The 24,468-nt window shown below is 30.0% G+C and overlaps 1 protein-coding gene across 5 annotated transcripts in view; it reads left to right on the forward strand.

Annotated features, from left to right (window-relative positions):
• Window positions 1-24,468, forward strand: part of LOC111422290 (neuropeptide CCHamide-1 receptor-like) — a 45,758-nt gene that overhangs the window by 4,497 nt on the left and 16,793 nt on the right. For 4 of the 5 annotated variants that reach the window (XR_011640268.1, XR_011640269.1, XM_071195725.1 and 1 more), the window contains exon 2: window positions 15,709-15,955. Coding sequence is in view for 2 of the 5 variants with exons in the window: in XM_071195725.1 (XP_071051826.1) it covers window positions 15,750-15,955 (206 nt within the window). In the remaining 3 variants the exon portion in view is untranslated. Of the gene's footprint in view, window positions 1-10,149; window positions 10,318-15,708; window positions 15,956-24,468 lie in introns of those variants that run through there. The other variant, XR_011640270.1, reaches the window with a different exon arrangement.

Here is a 24,468-nt window from a genome sequence, read left to right on the forward strand (position 1 = left end):
TATAATCATAACATATTTTGACAGCTGATACAGCAAGGCTTGAAATAAGAAATGTGTTATCAACAACAATATTAAACGTAAGAGATTATGACCCAAAGCACTTCGATTATAAGTTTGGTAACTTGCCCAAAAGCTTTTACAGCTTGGATGAGATACAAAAAATTAAAAGAGTCATAAAGCAGGAACTTAGTTTCAGAATCAAATAGGATATATTGCAACGAATAATTTAATCATTTAAAAGGAAAAAAGAAGAATTTATCCAACAGGTCTAAATTAACAAAAAATCGTCGAGCGGAATTTGATTACTACCCGAAAGCAATACACAGACAAAGGATTAATGCAGCATTCTTTCAAAGGGAATCTTTCAGCCTAATACATTTGAACCAACTTTTGGGAACATTTGCTTTCTGTTTGGTCTTCAAGCGTTAAGATTAATTCGGTTTCAATACAAGGAGTGAACTAATTTCTGCAGTAATCGTTGTTTATTGAATCAATTTTAATTACAGCGACGTTTAAGATTTATCTGCAGTTGGACAAAGTTGCTAACTAACTATGTTACGCTAGAAACTACGTTGCGAATCTCTTCACCACAAATTAACCTAGTTTGAAATGGTGCAATATAAGTTTTAAAAAACTATGATGCATTAATATGCATCGCACGCAATTTTTAAAATGTTGTTTTTTTGTCACGCATTAAAATTAATTTATTATGATCACGTTTCGGCCGCTTATTAAATATTTGGACGCTTTTGATCGAGATACGCTGTATTTTATAGGAAATATCGACGGGTGGTGAATCGACGATGGGAAAAATTGCTTTTTGATATTGGAAAAATCGAGCAGATATATAGTACCCATCGAACTGTGCATAAAATCAATTTTACATACGAAAATATCGCCGGAGCACAATATTGTATTTTCCCCCACGAAAAAAATTCGTACCAAGGCTAACTTAATACTCTCTCCCATCTTTCGTTTTACTTTCATTTAAGACTTCGTAATAAATTGGAGAATAAAAATGATTTTATTTCAAAAATAAATTAAGACTTTAAAATACAATGTTTGTTCTGTTTGGATGTTTACCACAGAATGTCAAAGTGTGGAATGGTTTCGTTAATTACTCGCTCAATTATCGTACCTGCTTTAACCATTACCGCGAACTAGGGGTTGAGCTAAATTGAACGTGTTAATGGAAAGTCGCCCTCTTTACCCCATTAGCACCGCGTAACCAGATAGTAAAAAAGTTTACGTAAATTGTTTATCGATTCTAATCAAAAATTTATGTTAAGAAATGATAATTGAAGTAGAAATTAAGGTTAAGTAGGTTTTTTATTTAAATAAACGAGAAACAGGAACGTATTAACTTAATTGTTTATGAAAGAAACATTTTTCTCGATTAAACTTTGAAGTTTGAATTCAAAGTTAAATCGTATTTTTATTTGCGGGCGGAAAGTGAAGAGGGCGCTTATTATTTATTTGCTGTGAACATTTCAAAGTTAATTTTACGAGGGTAATAAAATTAAAGTACCTTTACTCAAAATTACGTCCTACTAAATTCTACCTCTGAAGAACGTTGTAATAACAATACAGTAAAACCTGGATATAACGGATCTCTAAAACTAAAACTGAACCTAACACTACCATTAGAACTAACACTAGACCCAGAAGTTTTTAATCTTTTTGAAACATCCTTTAAAATAAAGTTCGATTTTTAAATTTTTTGTAAAATTCAAGATGTCCGAAAACAAATCGTACATAAATATTGTGATAGATCATTAAAAAATATGCAAAATGAGTCCAAACTCGACATATCTAGGTGTAATAATATCGCAGATATCAAGATTTTTATAAAAACAAGATGGCCGAAAACAAAACACTAAAAAATCGTGTCATCTATGCTTTTAAGAATGAATTTTATGATAGATATATCGTGTGATATATCAAATTAGGTTAAATTTTTCTGATCTTTACGAAAATCTTATTGTTTTTGATGTTTATGAAAAATTTAATAATTGTTGTTCTTTTAATTTAAAAAAAATGAATATTTCTTATGTTCATGCACAATCCTTTGAAGAAAATGGATCTAAACACGACGTATTTTGCTATAAAACTGTTCGAGGTATTTTGATTTTGACAGTTTTGATTACATCCAAGATGGCCGAAAATTAATGATTCATAAATATTACTGTAGATAATTAAAAGTTATGTAAAATGAGTCCAAACTCGACATATCTAGGTGTAATAATACCGCAGATATCAAGATTTTTATAAAAACAAGATGGCCGAAAACAAAACACTAAAAAATCGTGTCATCTATGCTTTTAAGAATGAATTTTATGATAGATATATCGTGTGATATATCAAATTAGGTTAAATTTTTCTGATCTTTACGAAAATCTTATTGTTTTTGATGTTTATGAAAAATTTAATAAATGTTGTTCTTTTAATTTAAAAAAAATGAATATTTCTTATGTTTATGAACAATCCTTTGAAGAAAATAGATCTAAACACGACGTATTTGCTATAAAACTGTTCGAGGTATTTTGATTTTAACAGTATTGATAAAATCCAAGATGGCCGAAAATTAATGATTCGTAGATATTATTGTAGATAATTAAAAGTTATGTAAAATGAGTCCAAACTCGACATATCTAGGTGTAATAATATCGCAGATATCAAGATTTTTATAAAAACAAGATGGCCGAAAACAAAACACTAAAAAATCGTGTCATCTATGCTTTTAAGAATGAATTTTATGATAGATATATCGTGTGATATATCAAATTAGGTTAAATTTTTCCGATCTTTACGAAAATCTTATTGTTTTTGATGTTTATGAAAAATTTAATAAATGTTGTTCTTTTAATTAAAAAGAAATTGAATATATCTTATGTTTATGAACAATCCTTTGAAAAAAAGTAGATGTAAACACGACGTATTTTCCTATAAAATTGTTCGAGGTATTTTGATTTTGACAGTTTTGATAACATCCAAGATGGCCGAAAATTAATGATTCGTAGATATTACTGTAGATAATTAAAAGTTATGTAAAATGAGTCCAAACTCGACATATCTAGGTGTAATAATACCGCAGATATCAAGATTTTTATAAAAACAAGATGGCCGAAAACAAAACACTAAAAAATCGTGTCATTTATGCTTTTAAGAATGAATTTTATGATAGATATATCGTGTGATATATCAAATTAGGTTAAATTTTTCCGATCTTTACGAAAATCTTATTGTTTTTGATGTTTATGAAAAATTTAATAAATGTTGCTCTTTTAATTAAAAAGAAATTGAATATATCTTATGTTTATGAACAATCCTTTGAAGGAAGTGGATCTAAATACGACGTATTTTGCTATAAGACTATTCGAGGTATTTTGATTTTGACAGTTTTGATAACATCCAAGATGGCCGAAAATTAATGATGCATAAATATTACTGTAGATAATTAAAAGTTATGTAAAATGAGTCCAAACTCGACATATCTAGGTGTAATAATACCGCAGATATCAAGATTTTTATAAAAACAAGATGGCCGAAAACAAAACACTAAAAAATCGTGTCATCTATGCTTTTAAGAATGAATTTTATGATAGATATATCGTGTGATATATCAAATTAGGTTAAATTTTTCTGATCTTTACGAAAATCTTCTTGTTTTTGATGTTTATGAAAAATTTAATAAATGTTGTTCTTTTAATTAAAACAAAAATTGAATACTTTTTATGTTCATAAATAAGGCCTTGAAGTGGATCTAAACACGATGTATTTTGCTATAAAACTATTCGAGGTATTTTGATTTTGACAGTTTTGATAACATCCAAGATGGCCGAAAATTAATGATTCGTAGATATTACTATAGATAATTAAAAGTTACGTAAAATGAGTCCAAACTCGACATATCTAGGTGTAATAATACCGCAGATATCAAGATTTTTAAAAAAACAAGATGGCCGAAAACAAAACACTAAAAAATCGTGTCATCTATGCTTTTAAGAATGAATTTTATGATAGATATATCGTGTGATATATCAAATTAGGTTAAATTTTTCCGATCTTTACGAAAATCTTATTGTTTTTGATGTTTATGAAAAATTTAATAAATGTTGTTCTTTTAATTAAAAAGAAATTGAATATATCTTATGTTTATGAACAATCCTTTGAAAAAAAGTAGATGTAAACACGACGTATTTTCCTATAAAATTGTTCGAGGTATTTTGATTTTGACAGTTTTGATAACATCCAAGATGGCCGAAAATTAATGATGCATAAATATTACTGTAGATAATTAAAAGTTATGTAAAATGAGTCCAAACTCGACATATCTAGGTGTAATAATACCGCAGATATCTAGATTTGTATAAAAACAAGATGGCCGAAAACAAAACACTAAAAAATCGTGTCATCTATGCTTTTACGAATGAATTTTATGATAGATATATCGTGTGATATATCAAATTAGGTTAAATTTTTCTGATCTTTACGAAAATCTTATTGTTTTTGATGTTTATGAAAAATTTAATAAATGTTGTTCTTTTAATTAAAAAGAAATTGAATATATCTTATGTTTATGAACAATCCTTTGAAAAAAAGTAGATGTAAACACGCGACGTATTTTCCTATAAAATTGTTCGAGGTGTTTTGATTTTGACAGTCGCGTTATGCCCACCCCTGGTATATGTCCTGTCATCTTCTTACCATTGTGTAAGACATAAAATATTTTCCCCCCCTTCAAATTATTATATGTGGTTTAAGAACTGATTCGTTACTTTGTGGGTTATCATCGATATCCAAACGACATGAATCCATACCTTTGGCGTATCGTTTTGCTTGTAACGATGCTCGTTTATATATACTCCTTTCTTGTAGAACATCATTAAACTAGAAGCTTTTTCGAAATAACTCTTACCTAAAAGGAAAATCTCTCGTGCTTTTTGCGTTTTGTTCGGAGTTTAAAGAGAATTTTTGGATTATGTTGATCTCATTGAAGTTTAAATTGGTGTGGTCTAATATAAACACATATACTGGCAAAATCAGCAATCTTTGCCGATAGATTAAGAGTTACTGAAAGTAGTGTAATAACACGAAATGATTTAAATTTTAATATGATATTTTAAACGATCTTTAAAAGGTACAGATGTCTATAATTAGCTCGAGGCGCGTTTAATTCTTAAAGTTTTAATCATCTTTCCCAAGTTTTACGTCAAAGTGGCTTATTATTTTAATTTAATTTTTTTTGTAATTTTTTGTAACAAAAAAGAAGTGCTTAAAGATAATACTTATAGATAGAGTTATTATCGTGAATGTTATTATTATCAATATCCTATTATCTTTGCGTCGATGGCGATTCCGTCAATTCCCAACGTCAAAATCGATCAACGTAATGGAAACCGGGTCGGTTAATTAATCATATTCGGTCTGGGCATTATAATATAACTGTAGTACGGTACGGTGGGCAGGTTGTAAACACGGAGGTCTACAATAATCGCCTCACAACCCCCTTTTAGTAAAAGGGAGATTATAAACATTGATGTTGACGGTGACAATAGCAAACGGAAGCTTTCATTATTTCCTTTTGTTTAATCGAATAGCATAATCAAACAAAGTAATTATGATAAATTGAATTGAAATATAAAAGCTGTTTAAAGCTAAAATTAAGTTGAATTTTATAAAATTGGTTTTGGTACTTAAAATAAAGTAAAGTTTTTTTTAATACAAATGCATTACTTACAAGCCAAGGCAGTAGTTCAAGGTTTTCAATAATAACATATTATCTGTACAGGGTGGTTCAAATTCGATGTCCAAATAGGCTATCTCGGAAACTATAAGAGTTAAAAAAAAAGTAGCTTACATGTCATGATCTCGTTTTTCGAGAAACTGTTAATGCCGAAAACCAAAGTCCGTTGAGTATTGGTTATAAGGTTAACCAAGTCGAACAAATTGACGTTGACGGGGATTTGTGACTCTTTGAAGGATTATTTTTGTGGCTCTCGATAAATGTATGTATGTACATTCTGTAACAAAAATTTTTGTAATACTGTTTTTGCATATCTTTTTCATATATACGTATTTAATTGCGGCTCGCGAAAAATGGCTCGAACGATCAAAGAGCTTGGCCACCCCTGGTATATATCTTGGTATATAAGTATCAATTTTATAAAAAAACATTTTATACAAAAGCTGTTTAATATTTTATTTGCCATAATAAGACAGCATTCAATTGTTTTTATTTCAGAAAACAAATGAGCAACGAATAACACATGTTTTCTCTTTACGATTATGTAAAATTTTAGTACTCTTATATCAAAACATTTTTGAAAAAAATTTAAAAATTGTTTATTAAGAAAATTTAACTAATAACATTAATCTAGATATCCGAGATCGTCAAGTACCTCGAATTCCGAACACTAAATATACAATTAGAAATATTCGAGTTTAGCCGTTTTTAGAGACGTGCGGCTAAACCCGAAACTTTTAGTTAGTTCTAGTTTTAGTGCAATAAAAATATACAACATAATAATATCTAGCAACATCATGTTTGAACTCATTTTAATGGTTTTTTTAATAAAGAATACATCATAAGAGAACACCATGAAGTTGTCTATTATACGATAACTAACTTCAGATTTAAAATGTCAACCTCAATTTTGACATATTTGTAATCTTCATTAAAAATCCTTTAAAATGAGTACAAACACGACATATTTATCTTCAATATTAATGAAGTTATGGTCAACTTCCGGTTAAGAATGTCAACGTCAATTCTGACATATTTGTAATCGTTGTGAAAAATCCTTTGAAATGAGTCCAAACATGATACGTTTAATTCTAATATTACTCGAGATATAACCAACTTCCGGTTTGAAATGTCAATGTCATTTTGACATATTCTTAATTTTTATAAAATGTCTTAATATTTGTCACAAAAACAAAAATATAATTAAAAAAAAATCAAAAATTAAGGTTGGTATTAATATTTAAAAATTAAATTGTTATCTTCATTGTTGCTAACTTCGGGTTTAACGTTTTTTATTCAAACTTTTTTGTTTATTGAGATAAATGCGTCATCTTTGGGCTCATTTTAAAGGTTGTTTAATGAAGATGACAAATATGTCAAAATTGACGTTGACGTTTCAAACCGGAAGTGATTATATCTCCATTAATATTAAAGTTAAATATGTCGAGTTTGGACTCATTTTAAAGGATTTTTTATGAAGTTGACAAATATGTCAAAATTAAATTTGAAAGTTCGAACTTTTTGGTTTTTTGAGATAAATGTATCATGTTTGGACACATTTTAAAGGTTTTTTTAATAAAGAATACATCATGAAAGAACACCACGAAGTTGTCCATTTGTCTATTATATGAATAACTAACTTCAGGTTTAAAAAGACAACCTCAATTTTGACATATTTATAATCTTCATTAAAAATCCTTTAAAATGAGTACAAACACGACATATTTATCTTCAATATTAATGAAGTTATGGTCAACTTCCGGTTAAGAATGTCAACCTCAATTTTGACATATTTGTAATGGTTGTGAAAAATCCTTTGAAATGAGTTCAAACATGATACGTTTAATTCCAATATTACTCGAGATATAACCAACTTCCGGTTTGAAATGTCAATGTCATTTTGACATATTCTTAATTTTTATAAAATGTCTTAATATTTGTCACAAAAACAAAAATATATTAAAAAAAAATCCAAAATTAAGGTTGGTATTAATATTTCAAAATTAAATTGTTATCTTTATTGTTGCTAACTTCGGGTTTAACGTTTTTTATTCAAACTTTTTTGTTTATTGAGATAAATGCGTCATCTTTGGGCTCATTTTAAAGGTTGTTTAATGAAGATGACAAATATGTCAAAATTGACGTTGACGTTTCAAACCGGAAGTGATTATATCTCCATTAATATTAAAGTTAAATATGTCGAGTTTGGACTCATTTTAAAGGATTTTTTATGAAGTTGACAAATATGTCAAAATTAAATTTGAAAGTTCGAACTTTTTGGTTTTTTGAGATAAATGTATCATGTTTGGACATATTTTAAAGGTTTTTTTAATAAAGAATACATCATGAAAGAACACCACGAAGTTGTCCATTTGTCTATTATATGAATAACTAACTTCAGGTTTAAAAAGACAACCTCAATTTTGACATATTTATAATCTTCATTAAAAATCCTTTAAAATGAGTACAAACACGAATATTTATCTTCAATATTAATGAAGTTATGGTCAACTTCCGGTTAAGAATGTCAACCTCAATTTTGACATATTTGTAATGGTTGTGAAAAATCCTTTGAAATGAGTCCAAACATGATACGTTTAATTCCAATATTACTCGAGATATAACCAACTTCCGGTTTGAAATGTCAATGTCATTTTGACATATTCTTAATTTTTATAAAATGTTTTAATATTTGTCACAAAAACAAAAATTTATTAAGAAAAAATCAAAAATTAAGGTTGGTATTAATATTTAAAAATTAAATTGTTATCTTTATTGTTGCTAACTTCGGGTTTAACGTTTTTTGTTTAAATTTTTTTGTTTATTGAGATAAATGCGTCATCTTTGGGCTCATTTTAAAGGTTGTTTAATGAAGATGACAAATATGTCAAAATTGACGTTGACGTTTCAAACCGGAAGTGATTATATCTCCATTAATATTAAAGTTAAATATGTCGAGTTTGGACTCATTTTAAAGGAATTTTTATGAAGTTGACAAATATGTCAAAATTAAAAGTTGGAAGTTCGAACTTTTTGGTTTTTTGAGATAAATGTGTCAAGTTTGGACTCACTTTAAAGGTTATTTTATGAAGATTACGAATATAATAATGTATTATTATTTTATAAATTATTTTATAATAATGTATAGTGTTGACGATAACAAACGAAAATAAATACAATAATAAGTAAATAAATAAATAATAATTATTAATTTAAATTTACCGCCAAAATATCTAGTGATATTTTCTGGTGATTTTTCCCAGTGTAAATCTGACTTTCGCGTTTACTCCTCCTGGTTTAAAAACAGAGTATAGTTCTAGTGCAGGTGTTAGTTCTAGTTTTAATTATTATTCAGCGCTAAGTTGTATATTTTTAAGTTTCGGGTTTAGCCCTGTGTCTTCAGACGCTGAATGTTAGGTAAGGTTAGTTTTGTTTACAAACATTAATTATACCATGAAGTTTTCTTTGGCAATTAGTAATGGCAATTATAGCGTGAAGTTTTCTTTTGTAATGTCAATTATAGCGTGAAGGAATGTTCGGTAAGGTTAGTTTTGTTTACAAACATTAATTATACCTTGAAGTTTTCTTTGGCAATTATACTTTAATTTAGTTCTTGTACATTTTAATTGATCTAAAAAATTTTTTTTTGATTTAATCCACTTACCTTGCTTATAATTTCATCCATTTACCCATTTTGAATTAAATACGACCTTTAAATCCTATTAATTAGGTGTTTTTCACAAAAAAAACTTAAATTCAACGTCAATTTTGACAAGCAACTGCAATATTTGGATCTTAATCACCATGGTAACCCAGTCAAGTTGGATAACCTTAAAATAATAAAATTTTATTCCGATTTTTTTATCAATTATTTTTCAAAAACATTTTTCATTACGATTATTTCGCATTCATAACAAATTCGTTAATTGTAGTTAATTTAAATCGATTCTAATTAAAAGAACTAAATTAAAAATATGAGAACAGGCAAAATACTTATAGGCCTAAGATCTTTCAAATGAGATGGGTTGTTGGTGGGTTGAAATGGATTCTGAGTACTGGAAGTGAAAGAAAGAAGAATGTGAATAAAGTGTTCAAAATGTCCGAATTTATTTCTACTAGGGAATTAATTTAGTGATTTCACGAAAATATTTGCTGTCTAATTAAAACATAATAAATCCAATGGAAATATTTTACGGTATAAAACAAATCTTTATTGATCTTGTATAAATTAACATTTTGATTTATTTAATTCGATTCATCATCTTCTTCAAAATAGAAACTAAAAAAAACAGGTTATATATTTAAACATAAAACCAAACCACTTTGTGTAAAAATCCCCAGATAACAACTGAATTAGTCCTTTTCGAACGGTGTCGGTGCTTTATATTAGCGTTGGTTTGTTAATTTTACAATGTTTGCCCAAGTTTATCGAGTTTACCATCTTGACTATTAACTAGTAAACTTCGTATCAAATACCCAGTTTGTTTTGTGCATTTTAGTGGTGATTTAAATAGTGAAAAAAAACCAATTTGTTCATAAAACCTGAAACGGATATATTGATTCGGTCTTTTGTGAGTACATCCTCGAAAGAGGGCGGTTTATTTCCGATTTTTTTCCTTTTATTTTGTGATTTACGACTCCCTTTTTTGATAGAAGTAAGTACTTCTGGACGATTTAAAACCCTTTTCTATAATAGTTCCTTAAGGTTTATTTTGTACTTTCTTTTTGGATCCATTTCGAACCAGACCTTTTAAAACGAAGATTGAAGATTAAAAGAGGATCCTTTGAGTTGTTTTATGAGAAAAAAAATTTACATCTTACTAATTTGTTAATTTAATTTAAGAAAACTCCGTTTTAATTATCATCTCATTTCGTTGAGACTTTGTATAAAATTTAAGAAAATAACCGATAATTAATCTTAACACTACGTTGTCTTGAAATGATATTATTCTTCATGTTCTTAGTTCTTAATCGTAGTCGTCTCAACAACAGCTGCTACTGCTCTTTTCATTACCATATGAAAAAGATTTACGATCTCTTCTTGCTGTATAAAATCTAACTTTTTCTCTCCGTTCATTTAATATCTCTTGTTTTGGACCCCTCGGGTTACGGGCTACCAATGATGTTGTGAACCTGGTGGTTGGGATACGAGGAGAATTGCGTGGGTCTCAATTAATTGTTTCGCTTCTGAACCGTTTTCATTTCACGTGCGCACATAATTAAAAGCAAATTTGCACCGGAAACTGATGTTTTTGTTGTTGTAATAACTTCGTTTCATTTTGTAACTGCGTGGGCTTCAAAGTTCAAAAATCTCCCCAAAAATTAGTTTTTACCTGGAAATTTTGTGTTTTATATGGACCCACTCTGCTTTTATTACGTTTTTTCGAATCAAATCGTTTTTTTTAAAGATGTATTAATATTCGCATTTAGTGTATTTAATTGCATGGAAAATTGCATCGATAAAACATAATCCAATCTTATCTATTAATTTATCTATCTGTACAAAACTACAAAGACATCAAGTGAGATATATTTAGAACCAACGAATTTGGAGAATAGAAATGAATAAGCATCTAATGAAGGCATTGAAAATGGAAATAAAAGAGAGGTGTTGACTTAGGTTGGAAAGTCATGTCTCATCTTTTGATGAGTGGAAAAAGATTGAAAATAGAAATAACCTAAACCGAAACACTAAAAAGAATGAAAATCTAGGTAGAAAATTGGGAGAGTGGAGTGAGACTTTAAAAGCAAAAATAAGTTCCAGATATTATCTAGACTGGAAAAACTCTGGTAATAGAAATATACTGCATAGAGATTAGGAAGACAGGAATGTGGAAAGTAATAGAAGAAAAGCTTGAAAAGTGATTGAAAAAATAAGTGGGAAAGGATTGTAGATGCAAGAAACATTTTAAAGGTTTTTTTAATAAAGAATACATCATGAAAGAACACCACGAAGTTGTCCATTTGTCTATTATATGAATAACTAACTTCACGTTTAAAAAGACAACCTCAATTTTGACATATTTATATTCTTCATTAAAAATCCTTTAAAATGAGTACAAACACGACATATTTATCTTCAATATTAATGAAGTTATGGTCAACTTCCGGTTAAGAATGTCAACCTCAATTTTGACATATTTGTAATGGTTGTGAAAAATCCTTTGAAATGAGTCCAAACATGATGCGTTTAATTCCAATATTACTCGAGATATAAGCAACTTCCGGTTTGAAATGTCAATGTCATTTTGACATATTCTTAATTTTTATAAAATGTCTTAATATTTGTCACAAAAACAAAAATATAATTAAAAAAAATCAAAAATTAAGGTTGGTATTAATATTTAAAAATTAAATTGATATCTTCATTGTTGCTAACTTCGGGTTTAACGTTTTTTATTCAAACTTTTTTGTTTTTTGAGATAAATGCGTCATCTTTGGGCTCATTTTAAAGGTTGTTTAATGAAGATGACAAATATGTCAAAATTGACGTTGACGTTTTAAACCGGAAGTGATTATATTTCCATTACAATTAAAATTAAATGCATCATGTTTGGACACATTTTATTTTTAAAGGTTTTTTTAATAAAGAATACATCATGAAAGAACACCACGAAGTTGTCCATATTATATGAATAACTAACTTCAGGTTTAAAAAAACAACCTCAATTTTGACATATTTATAAACTTCATTAAAAATCCTTTAAAATGAGTACAAACACGACATATTTATCTTCAATATTAATGAAGTTATGGTCAACTTCCGGTTAAGAATGTCAACGTCAATTTTGACATATTTGTAATCGTCGTGAAAAATCCTTTAAAATGAGTCCAAACATGATACGTGTAATTCCAATATTACTCGAGATATAAGCAACTTCCGGTTTGAAATGTCAACGTCAATTTTGACATATTTGTAATCGTTGTGAAAAATCCTTTAAAAAGAGCCCAAACATGATACGTTTAATTCCAATATTACTCGAGATATCAGCAACTTCCGATTTGAAATGTCAATGTCATTTTGACATATTCTTAATTTTTATAAAAAGTCTTAATATTTGTCACAAAAACAAAAATATAATTAAAAAAAATCAAAAATTAAGGTTGGTATTAATATTTAAAAATTAAATTGTTATCTTCATTGTTGCTAACTTCGGGTTTAACGTTTTTTATTCAAACTTTTTTGTTTTTTGAGATAAATGCGTCATCTTTGGGCTCATTTTAAAGGTTGTTTAATGAAGATGACAAATATGTCAAAATTGACGTTGACGTTTCAAACCGAAAGTGATTGTATTTTCATTACTATTAAAATTAAATACGTCGAGTTTGGACTCATTTTAAAGGATTTTTTATAAAGTTGACAAATATGTCAAAATTAAAAGTTGAAAGTTCGAACTTTTTGATTTTTTGAGATAAATGCATTATGTTTGGACACATTTTAAAGGTTTTTTTAATAAAGAATACATCATGAAAGAACACCACGAAGTTGTCCATTTGTCTATTATATGAATAACTAACTTCAGGTTTAAAAAGACAACCTCAATTTTGACATATTTATAATCTTCATTAAAAATCCTTTAAAATGAGTACAAACACGACATATTTATCTTCAATATTAATGAAGTTATGGTCAACTTCCGGTTAAGAATGTCAACCTCAATTTTGACATATTTGTAATGGTTGTGAAAAATCCTTTGAAATGAGTCCAAACATGATACGTTTAATTCCAATATTACTCGAGATATAAGCAACTTCCGGTTTGAAATGTCAATGTCATTTTGACATATTCTTAATTTTTATAAAATGTCTTAATATTTGTCACAAAAACAAAAATATAATTAAAAAAAATCAAAAATTAAGGTTGGTATTAATATTTAAAAATTAAATTGTTATCTTCATTGTTGCTAACTTCGGGTTTAACGTTTTTTATTCAAACTTTTTTGTTTTTTGAGATAAATGCGTCATCTTTGGGCTCATTTTAAAGGTTGTTTAATGAAGATGACAAATATGTCAAAATTGACGTTGACGTTTCAAACCGGAAGTGATTGTATTTCCATTACTATTAAAATTAAATACGTCGAGTTTGGACTCATTTTAAAGGATTTTTTATGAAGTTGACAAATATGTCAAAATTAAAAGTTGGAAGTTCGAACTTTTTGGTTTTTTGAGATAAATGCGTCAAGTTTGGACTTACTTTAAAGATTATTTTATGAAGATTACGAATATAATAAAATTAAAATTGACATTGACAACTGACAGTTTTTTTCACGACTAAACTCGACTGTTTCTAGTTCTAGGTCTTGTGTTAGTTCTGGTAATAGTGTAAAATTAGAAATAATAATCGAGTTTAGTCATGCGTTTTCAGACTTTTCTAAGTTCTTGTCTAATTGTAAGAGGCCCGGCTACACCTAAAATTTTCTAGTTCTAGGTTCACTAACTCACAGTGCCCACTTACAGTGACCTGTAATAACTTCTGCAACAACTTCTAAATTATTTGATAACCCGAAATTTGAAACGGTAGAGTTTGTAATGTATTCTTTACGGATTAAAATAACAATAACTTTTCTGACAGTACACTTTTTGGCTTTTTGAATGAAAATTCTTACCTAATTTTTCTCCCCTAAGTTTAGGTTGGCACCGCTCCCTATACTTATAACATTGGAGCGTGACGTCACAGGGGGATTTGGGGGATGCAGAACTCTCATTATTACACTACTTGTCACGTTCCATCTTGTTCTTATCCATTAAATGTCACTCAGACTCAATTCACTCAATTTCCATTTCGTCACAAATCTAATTAATGCCTAATAGTTGTTATATTATTTTTAAGTTATGGAAATTTTTACATTTTTTTGACAACTTCATCCTCGATCCATTTTTAGTTCTTTGTTCTATTCTGCGCTATCCTCTTTACTTCCTCAATGTTCTTTTCCTTCTCCAGAATTGCACTCTTGATGCTGTCCAGCGTTTTGGTTTTCATTAAAGGATCTATCTCTAATTCCTCTCTTATGGTTTTATCCCTTCTTCGCTTTAGTTAACTCATTTCTGCAGCTATTATTCTGCTTATCTTGCATTGACCAGGTTTCTATCCCATCCAATATACATAGATTAGCACCTCAATATCATCATAATCATAGCAAATTATTTACAAAAAATGAAAGATAGATATTTATTATCCAATAGGGATCCTTTCACGTTATAAAATACTCTTTATTAACACAAAATTCCTTTTATCTACACATCGATGGATAATAAAACCCTCAATATTCGGTAATTACATTTTAAAATTGCCTTTTTTGCAATAAAAAAAATGATTTTAAAAATTAATACCTCGTTTGTGCCAGTAAAGTTCATAATTTCGCAAATTAACAACTTTTTCTTTAAAAATAACTCGCTAACAAATCAATTTGGTTTCAAAAATGAAAATCCGAATCATAATTCGAAAATAAATTCGTTTTAATCTCAAACGAAAATGGTTTCTAGTTGGATTCTGAGATTGCCAATTTATTCTTCTTATCTCCTTAATTTCTCTTACTTACCTTTCTTTTGTAATTACATCCCATCGTACGCAGATTTTCTCAATTTATACTTGACACCTAATTTCAGTTGATTTTAATTTAATTAAATAAATCCGGTCGTTAAAGAAAGGAAGTTGTTCATAATTCACAACAAGTTTCAACAAAATTTTCTTGTGTGCATTTCGGAGATTACTGGATAAACTTATTCGTCCTTCTCGTTCTCTTTGACTTTGAAAACTTGAACTTGTTGGCTGGAAAGAAAACTTTTCCACGAATATCGTCGTTAAAATAATCTTGTTAACCTTTTACTAACACTTTTTAACACTTTGTGGATGTAGTTCGTGTTAATTAGCCGTTGACAATTAACATATTTGTTATTTAATAAATCGTTCATGTTTTAATTAAAAAAGAATTTGCGTTAATTTGTTTTATTTTTGATTCTAGATGTAATAAGGAGATTGGAAGAAAATTTATTTAGAAGAAAAATGGATGAAAATTTTTTCAATAAGACGTTGGGTTTGAATGGTTCTTTCGCGGGGAACGAATCGGAATATATTCCTTATCATAAACGACCAGAAACTTACTTCGTTCCTGTACTGTTCTTCCTGATATTTGTTATCGGAGTGCTTGGAAATGGAACTTTGGTTGTTATTTTTGTACGACATAGGACGATGAGAAATGTTCCTAACACGTAAGTTCTAAATCAAGTTGATTCTTTTAAAGGAAAGGTGAAAAATGTATAGCAACATTAAATTGAATCAAATTCATATTATAAATCGAATAATATCAATTTATTAAAAATATTGATAACTCTTCTTGAATTCATGTTGAAAGATTTATCCATAAATCATAAATTATTGTTACAAAAGTTATAAAATGTCCTAAGCTCGAATCAAGCGATTCATCGGAAAATTCAGGTCAATATTTGAAAGCCCTCGAATGGATACGAATGTGTAGTTCGATAATTCTGGGAACTCTGAAGTGCAACTAATACAGAATCTCCGGTGAAGAAATCTAACCAGACACACTAACTAGGTAGCAAGTCTAACTAAGTTGGAATCGCTGGAAGGCTTCAAATCAAACTACGAGATATATAAGAATTTTTTCTAAAATCACTTTTAGATTTTTTAGGGAATCTTTAAAATGTTGGGAAAAATCGATTTGTTGGAAAATCTTTATACATTTTTCACTATATATTAAATAAAGCATCCTTTTTCTAACGAAGAAGTCAGATTTACTAAATCACTTTTAGTTTTTGAGATACAATATTTTGAACATAATCGTAATTATGTTAAATTTTAAATTTTATTGAAATCGCTTTAGAAAATTGGAAAAAATTAAGTTGCCAAAAGAACTCTGCTGCTTCTTCACTACTTATTAATAAAAGTGTCCTCTTTTCAATGACAACCCCCACTTTTCAAAATCACCTTTAGATTCTGAGATACATTGCTTTAAACATAAACGAAATTAAGGAAAATTGAAATTTTTTGGGGAAATTTTAAAACGTTGGGAAAAATCGATTTGGTGGAAAATCTTTATAAATTTTTCACTATATATTAATTAAAGCATCCTCTTTCTGGCGAAGGAGTCAGATTTACTAAATCACTTTTAGTTTTTGAGATACAATGTTTTGAACATAATCGTAATTATGTTAAATTTTAAATTTTATTGAAATCGCTTTAGAAAATTGGAAAAAATCAAGTTGCCAAAAGAACTTTGCTGCTTCTTCACTACTTATTAATAAAAGTGTCCTCTTTTCAATGACAACCCCCGTTTTGCAAAATCACCTTTAGATTCTGAAATACAGTGCTGTAAACATAAACGAAATTATGGAAAAATGAAATTTTTTGGGGAAATTTTAAAACGTTGGGAAAAATCGATTTGGTGGAAAATCTTTATAAATTTTTCACTATATATTAATTAAAGCATCCTCTTTCTGGCGAAGAAGTCAGATTTACTAAATCACTCTTAGTTTTTGAGATACAATATTTTGAACATAATCGTAATTATGTTAAATTTTAAATTTTGTTGAATCGCTTTAGAAAATTGGAAAAAATCAGGTTGCCAAAAAAACTCTGCTGGTTCTTCACTACTTATTAATAAAAGAGTCCTCTTTTCAATGACAACCCCCGCTTTGCAAAATCACCTTTAGATTCTGAAATACATTGCTTTAAACATAAACGAAATTATGGAAAATTGAAATTTTTTGGGGAAATTTTAAAATGTTGGGAAAAATCGATTTGGTGGAAAATCTTTATAAATTTTTCACTATATATTAATTAAAGCATCCTTTTTCTAACGAAGAAGTCAGATTTACTAAATCACTTTTAGTTTTTGAGATACAATGTTTTGAACATAATCGTAATTATGTTAAATTTTAAATTTTATTGAAATCGCTTTAAAAATTTGTTAAAAATCAGCTTGCCAAAAGAACTCTGCTGCTTCTTCACTACTTATTAATAAAAGTGCCCTCTTTTCAATGACAACCCCCGCTTTGCAAAATCACCTTTAGATTCTGAGATACATTGCTTTAAACATAAACGAAATTATGGAAAATTTAAATTTTTTGGGGAAATTTTAAAATGTTGGGAAAAATCGATTTGGTGGAAAATCTTTATGAATTTTTCACTATATATTAATTAAAGCATCCTCTTTCTGGCGAAGAAGTCAGATTTACTAAATCACTCTTAGTTTTTGAGATACAATATTTTGAACATAATCGCAATTATGTTAAATTTTAAATTTTGTAGAAATCGCTTTAGAAAATTGGAAAAAATCAGGTTGCCAAAAAAACTTTGCTGCTTCTTCACTACTTATTAATAAAAGTGTCCTCTTTTCAATGACAACCCCCGTTTTGCAAAATCACCTTTAGATTCTGAAATACAGTGCTGTAAACATAAACGAAATTATGGAAAAATGAAATTTTTTGGGGAAATTTTAAAACGTTGGGAAAAATCGATTTGGTGGAAAATCTTTATAAATTTTTCACTATATATTAATTAAAGCATCCTCTTTCTGGCGAAGAAGTCAGATTTACTAAATCACTCTTAGTTTTTGAGATACAATGTTTTGAACATAATCGTAATTATGTTAAATTTTAAATTTTGTTGAAATCGCTTTAAAAATTTGTTAAAAATCAGCTTGCCAAAAGAACTCTGCTGCTTCTTCACTACTTATTAATAAAAGTGTCCTCTTTTCAATGACAACCCCCACTTTTCAAAATCACCTTTAGATTCTGAGATACATTGCTTTAAACATAAACGAAATTAAGGAAAATTGAAATTTTTTGGGGAAGCTTTAAAATGTTGGGAAAAATCGATTTGGTGGAAAATCTTTATAAATTTTTCACTATATATTAATTAAAGCATCCTCTTTCTGGCGAAGGAGTCAGATTTACTAAATCACTTTCAGTTTTTGAGATACAATATTTTGAACATAATCGTAATTATGTTAAATTTTAAATTTTATTGAAATCGCTTTAGAAAATTGGAAAAAATCAAGTTGCCAAAAGAACTCTGCTGCTTCTTCACTACTCATTAATAAAAGAGTCCTCTTTTCAATGACAACCCCCGCTTTGCAAAATCACCTTTAGATTCTGAGATACATTGCTTTAAACATAAACGAAATTATGGAAAATTTAAATTTTTTGGGGAAATTTTAAAATGTTGGGAAAAATCGATTTGGTGGAAAATCTTTATGAATTTTTCACTATATATTAATTAAAGCATCCTTTTTCTAACGAAGAAGTCAGATTTACTAAATCACTCTTAGTTTTTGAGATACAATATTTTGAACATAATCGCAATTATGTTAAATTTTAAATTTTGTAGAAATCGCTTTAGAAAATTGGAAAAAATCAGGTTGCCAAAAGAACTCTGCTGCTTTTTCACTACTTATTAATAAAAGAGTCCTCTTTTCAATGACAACCCCGGCTTTGCAAAATCACCTTTATATTCTGAAATACAGTGCTTTAAACATAAACGAAATTAAGGAAAATTGAAATTTTTTGGGGAAATTTTAAAACGTTGGGAAAAATCGATTTGGTGGAAAATCTTTATAAATTTTTCACTATATATTAATTAAAGCATCCTCTTTCTGGCAAAGAAGTCAGATTTACTAAATCACTTTTAGTTTTTGAGATACAATATTTTGAACATAATCGTAATTATGTTAAATTTTAAATTTTATTGAAATCGCTTTAGAAAATTGGAAAAAATCAAGTTGCCAAAAAAACTTTGCTGCTTCTTCACTACTTATTAATAAAAGTGTCCTCTTTTTAATAACAACCCCGGCTTTGCAAAATCACCTTTAGTTTCTGAGATACAGTACTTTAAACATAAACGAAATTAAGGAAAATTGAAATTTTTTGGGGAAATTTTAAAATGTTGGGAAAAATCAATTTGGTGGAAAATCTTTATAAATTTTTCACTGTATATTAATTAAAGCATCCTTTTTCTAACGAAGAAGTCAGATTTACTAAATCACTCCTGGTTTTTGAGATACAATATTTTGAACATAATCGTAATTATGTTAAATTTTAAATTTTGTTGAAATCGCTTTAAAAATTTGTTAAAAATCAGCGTGCCAAAAGAACTCTGCTGCTTCTTCACTACTTATTAATAAAAGTGTCCTCTTTTCAATGACAACCCCCGCTTTGCAAAATCACCTTTAGATTCTGAAATACATTGCTTTAAACATAAACGAAATTATGGAAAATTGAAATTTTTTGGGGAAACTTTAAAATGTTGGGAAAAATCAATTTGGTGGAAAATCTTTATGAATTTTTCACTATATATTAATTAAAGCATCCTCTTTCTGGCGAAGAAGTCAGATTTACTAAATCACTTTTAGTTTTTGAGATACAATGTTTTGAACATAATCATAATTATGTTAAATTTTAAATTTTGTTGAAATCGCTTTAGAAAATTGGAAAAAATCAAGTTGCCAAAAGAACTTTGCTGCTTCTTCACTACTTATTAATAAAAGTGTCCTCTTTTCAATGACAACCCCCGCTTTGCAAAATCACCTTTAGATTCTGAAATACAGTGCTTTAAACATAAACGAAATTATCGAAAAATGAAATTTTTTGGGGAAATTTTAAAATGTTGGGAAAAATCGATTTGGTGGAAAATCTTTATGAATTTTTCACTATATATTAAATAAAGCATCCTTTTTCTAACGAAGAAGTCAGATTTACTAAATCACTTTTAGTTTTTGAGATACAATATTTTGAACATAATCGTAATTATGTTAAATTTTAAATTTTGTTGAAATTGCTTTAGAAAATTGGAAAAAATCAAGTTGCCAAAAGAACTCTGCTGCTTCTTCACTACTTATTAATAAAAGTGTCCTCTTTTCAATGACAACCCCCGCTTTGCAAAATCACCTTTAGATTCTGAGATACATTGCTTTAAACATAAACGAAATTAAGGAAAATTGAAATTTTTTGGGAAAATTTTAAAATGTTGGGAAAAATCGATTTGGTGGAAAATCTTTATAAATTTTTCACTATATATTAATTAAAGCATCCTCTTTCTGGCGAAGAAGTCAGATTTACTAAATCACTCTTAGTTTTTGAGATACAATATTTTGAACATAATCGTAATTATGTTAAATTTTAAATTTTATTGAAATCGCTTTAGAAAATTGGAAAAAATCAAGTTGCCAAAAGAACTTTGCTGCTTCTTCACTACTTATTAATAAAAGTGTCCTCTTTTCAATGACAACCCCCGTTTTGCAAAATCACCTTTAGATTCTGAAATACAGTGCTGTAAACATAAACGAAATTATGGAAAATTGAAATTTTTTGGGGAAATTTTAAAATGTTGGGAAAAATCGATTTGGTGGAAAATCTTTATGAATTTTTCACTATATATTAATTAAAGCATCCTTTTTCTAACGAAGAAGTCAGATTTACTAAATCACTCTTAGTTTTTGAGATACAATGTTTTGAACATAATCGTAATTATGTTAAATTTTAAATTTTATTGAAATCGCTTTAAAAATTTGTTAAAAATCAGCTTGCCAAAAGAACTCTGCTGCTTCTTCACTACTTATTAATAAAAGTGTCCTCTTTTCAATGATAACCCCCGCTTTGCAAAATCACCTTTAGATTCTGAAATACAGTACTTTAAACATAAAAGAAATTATGAAAAATTGAAATTTTTTGGGGAAATTTTAAAATGTTGGGAAAAATCGATTTGGTGGAAAATCTTTATGAATTTTTCACTATATATTAATTAAAGCATCCTCTTTCTGGCGAAGAAGTCAGATTTACTAAATCACTCTTAGTTTTTGAGATACAATATTTTGAACATAATCGTAATTATGTTAAATTTTAAATTTTGTTGATATCTTCTTCACTACTTATTAATAAAAGTGCCCTCTTTTCAATGACAACCCCAAATTTGCAAAATCACCTTTATTGTTGTTGTCTATAATATACAGAACTACAGCTCCTACTATCCGTGCAAAAAGTCAAGGCCCCTCACTTTAGAGATCGATATCTTCGTAACCGCTCGATGGAAAAAATTGCTGTAAAGTTTATTGTAATCAGTGAACATTTCTGCGTATCACATGTTAATTTGGAAATTTTCGGGTCCGCGGTTTTACTTTTATCGCAAGTTAAGTGAAAAAAGTACCCGATTTTTGAGAGTGCCAGCAACTTTGTCTACTTTGCGATTTTTTCTCTCCAACACTATTTGACGAAAAAATTTCAAATTTGAACTGGTGGCAAACCGATGTGTTCTTAATGTGGGGTATATTTTATTTTTTCGATATTCCATATTATTTCGCGGAAAATCGCGGTTTAGTAGGATGCGGTTATTTCGAAAACGACCTTGCGAATTTCAACGCGGTTTTTACCAAAATATGTCAAATAACGCGGATTTTCGGATTCCGTTATCAGTTTTTCAAAAATAAGGCTCCCTAATTTTTTAAGAGCAATTTAATGGAATTACAAATTAAAGAGAAACAGAAATGAGTTATGCGGGGAGAGGAAGGTTCCGTCCAATCGGAACAGATGGTGCGTCCCAGACAGTACGTCGCGCCTTTATCTTGCCTACATAAAGAAATAAGGCGCGACGTCCTGTCTGGAACCCTCGTCACCCCGCAGAGCTTATTTCTGTTTCTTTTTAATTTGTAATTCCATTAAATCGCTCTTAAAAAAATAGAGAGCCTTAATTTTGAAAAACTGATAACGGAATCCGACAACCAACATTATTTGACATATTTTGGTCAAATCCGCGAAGAAATCCACCCAACCGTTTTCGACATAACGGCGTCATACTAAACCGCGATTTTCCGCGAAACTGTATGGAATATCGAAAAAATAAAACATGCCACTCATTGAGAACACATCAGACTACCACCTGTTCAAAATTAAAATTTTTTCGTACGATAGTTTTCGAGAAAAAAAATCGCAAAGTTGATAAAGTTGCTAATTCCGTAAAAAATCGGGTACATTTTTCATTTAACTCGCGGTAACAAAAAAAACGTGGATCCGAAAATTTTCAGATTAACATAAGTTACGTAGAAATGTTCAGTGATTACAACAAACTTTGTTGCAATTTTTTTTATGGAGCGGTTGCGAAGATATCGATCTCTAAAGTGAGGGGTCTTGACTTTCTGCACGGATAGTAGGAGGTTAGCTGTCTTAGTATCTTCTTTTGGTGAATCTTGATCACAAACCAACTTAACTACAATCTTCCAAAATCATAATAAGATCCTTATCTTTTATCTTTAGTGAAGCGCATCCTACATAGGTATATATCTCCTCCCCGCATCTCCCTACGCTTCCTTGTCGCCACCACCTCTGCCCTCTCCCCCAGCACCTGCTTCTAGCCGATCACCTCCTCTCTTAGCTCGTCACACTCCCTCAGTAGGTGCTCCAACGACTCCCACTCCCCCCCACATAGCCTACAACCCCTCTCATCATCTCTCATCCAATACCTATGCGCTCTCTCCTCATTGCTGCATCTGAATCTTGCCACCATCCTTTTCCCCTCCTCATCCCCCTCCACCGACAGGTACTTCGGCAATCCTTCCGTTATTATTTCCTCGTACTTAGGGTTGTACCTGCTCTCCCTTATCTGCCCCCTTCTTTCTTGCCTCTGTACGTCTCTATCCCTGCTCTCCAGCTCTTTCCACATCTCAATCCCTTCCCTCCTTCTATCATCTACCGCTTTCACTGAGTACCCCACCCTTCTGAAATATTCCTCCCTCCCTCGTTGCCCGTAACCCCCTTTCCCTAGTTATACCGCTAGTTAGACCGATCCAGGGCAGGATCGGTATCTTCAGGGGTGTCGGAGACGAGGTCGCAAGGGAGAAAAAGGGGACGGAAAGAGAAAGGCGAGGGAGGAGAACACTGTGGAGGATGGGAGATGGCGAGGGAGGAGAGGAGGAGGCTGGAGAAGACCTTGATGGAGGAGTTGACGGACAACCAGAAAGGAGTTATACAAGAGGTATTAGGGGCATTCGTGAGAATGGAGGACTTGGTTTTGAATTTGGAAATTAAGAACAGAGAGCTGGAGGAGAGAGAGAGGTTCAGGATGGGAGAGGGGGAGAGAATGAGAGAGATGTGGGGGCGGTTGGAGACGGAAATGGGGAAAAGGATGGAGGAGATGAAAAACTTGATTACCGGGAAGGAAAGATATGAGGAAGGGGGGTTGTTGGGCAGAAACTACGCGGGGGTTGTAGGGAAAGATAGAAGACGTGCTAAAGGAAGGGTGATAGTTATTGAAGATCAGAGAGGGGAAGGGAAGGAAGACGGTGAGGGAAGGGATTTGAAGGCGGAGGTGATGGAAGGATTAAAGGGAAAAGAGGGGGATCTAAGGGTAAATGCGGTGTGGGGAACGAAGGGAAATAGGGTGTTGGTAGAGGGGGAGTCCAAGAGGGACGTAGACCTGATAAAGGAGGAGATAGACCCGAAGATTGTGGTATTTGGTGTGCCAAGGGAAATGGAGGAGGAAAAGATAATGAGGCAGATGTGGGAGAAGAACTTAGAAAGCTTGGGGATGGGGTATGAGGAGTTTTTGAAAGGGGCGAAAATTAAGTTCAAAACGGGGCGAAAGGGGGAGGATCTGGTAAATTATGTGATGGAAGTGACGGCGAGGCTGAGGGTTGGGCTATTGAGGAGAGGGAGGGTGTATCTGGGGATCATGCGGAGTAGAGGATTACAGGGGGCTGACTAGGTGTTATAGATGC

Source organism: Onthophagus taurus, chromosome 5 (genome assembly GCF_036711975.1).
Source record: "Onthophagus taurus isolate NC chromosome 5, IU_Otau_3.0, whole genome shotgun sequence".
In the NCBI taxonomy this organism is placed as follows: Eukaryota; Metazoa; Arthropoda; class Insecta; order Coleoptera; family Scarabaeidae; genus Onthophagus; species Onthophagus taurus.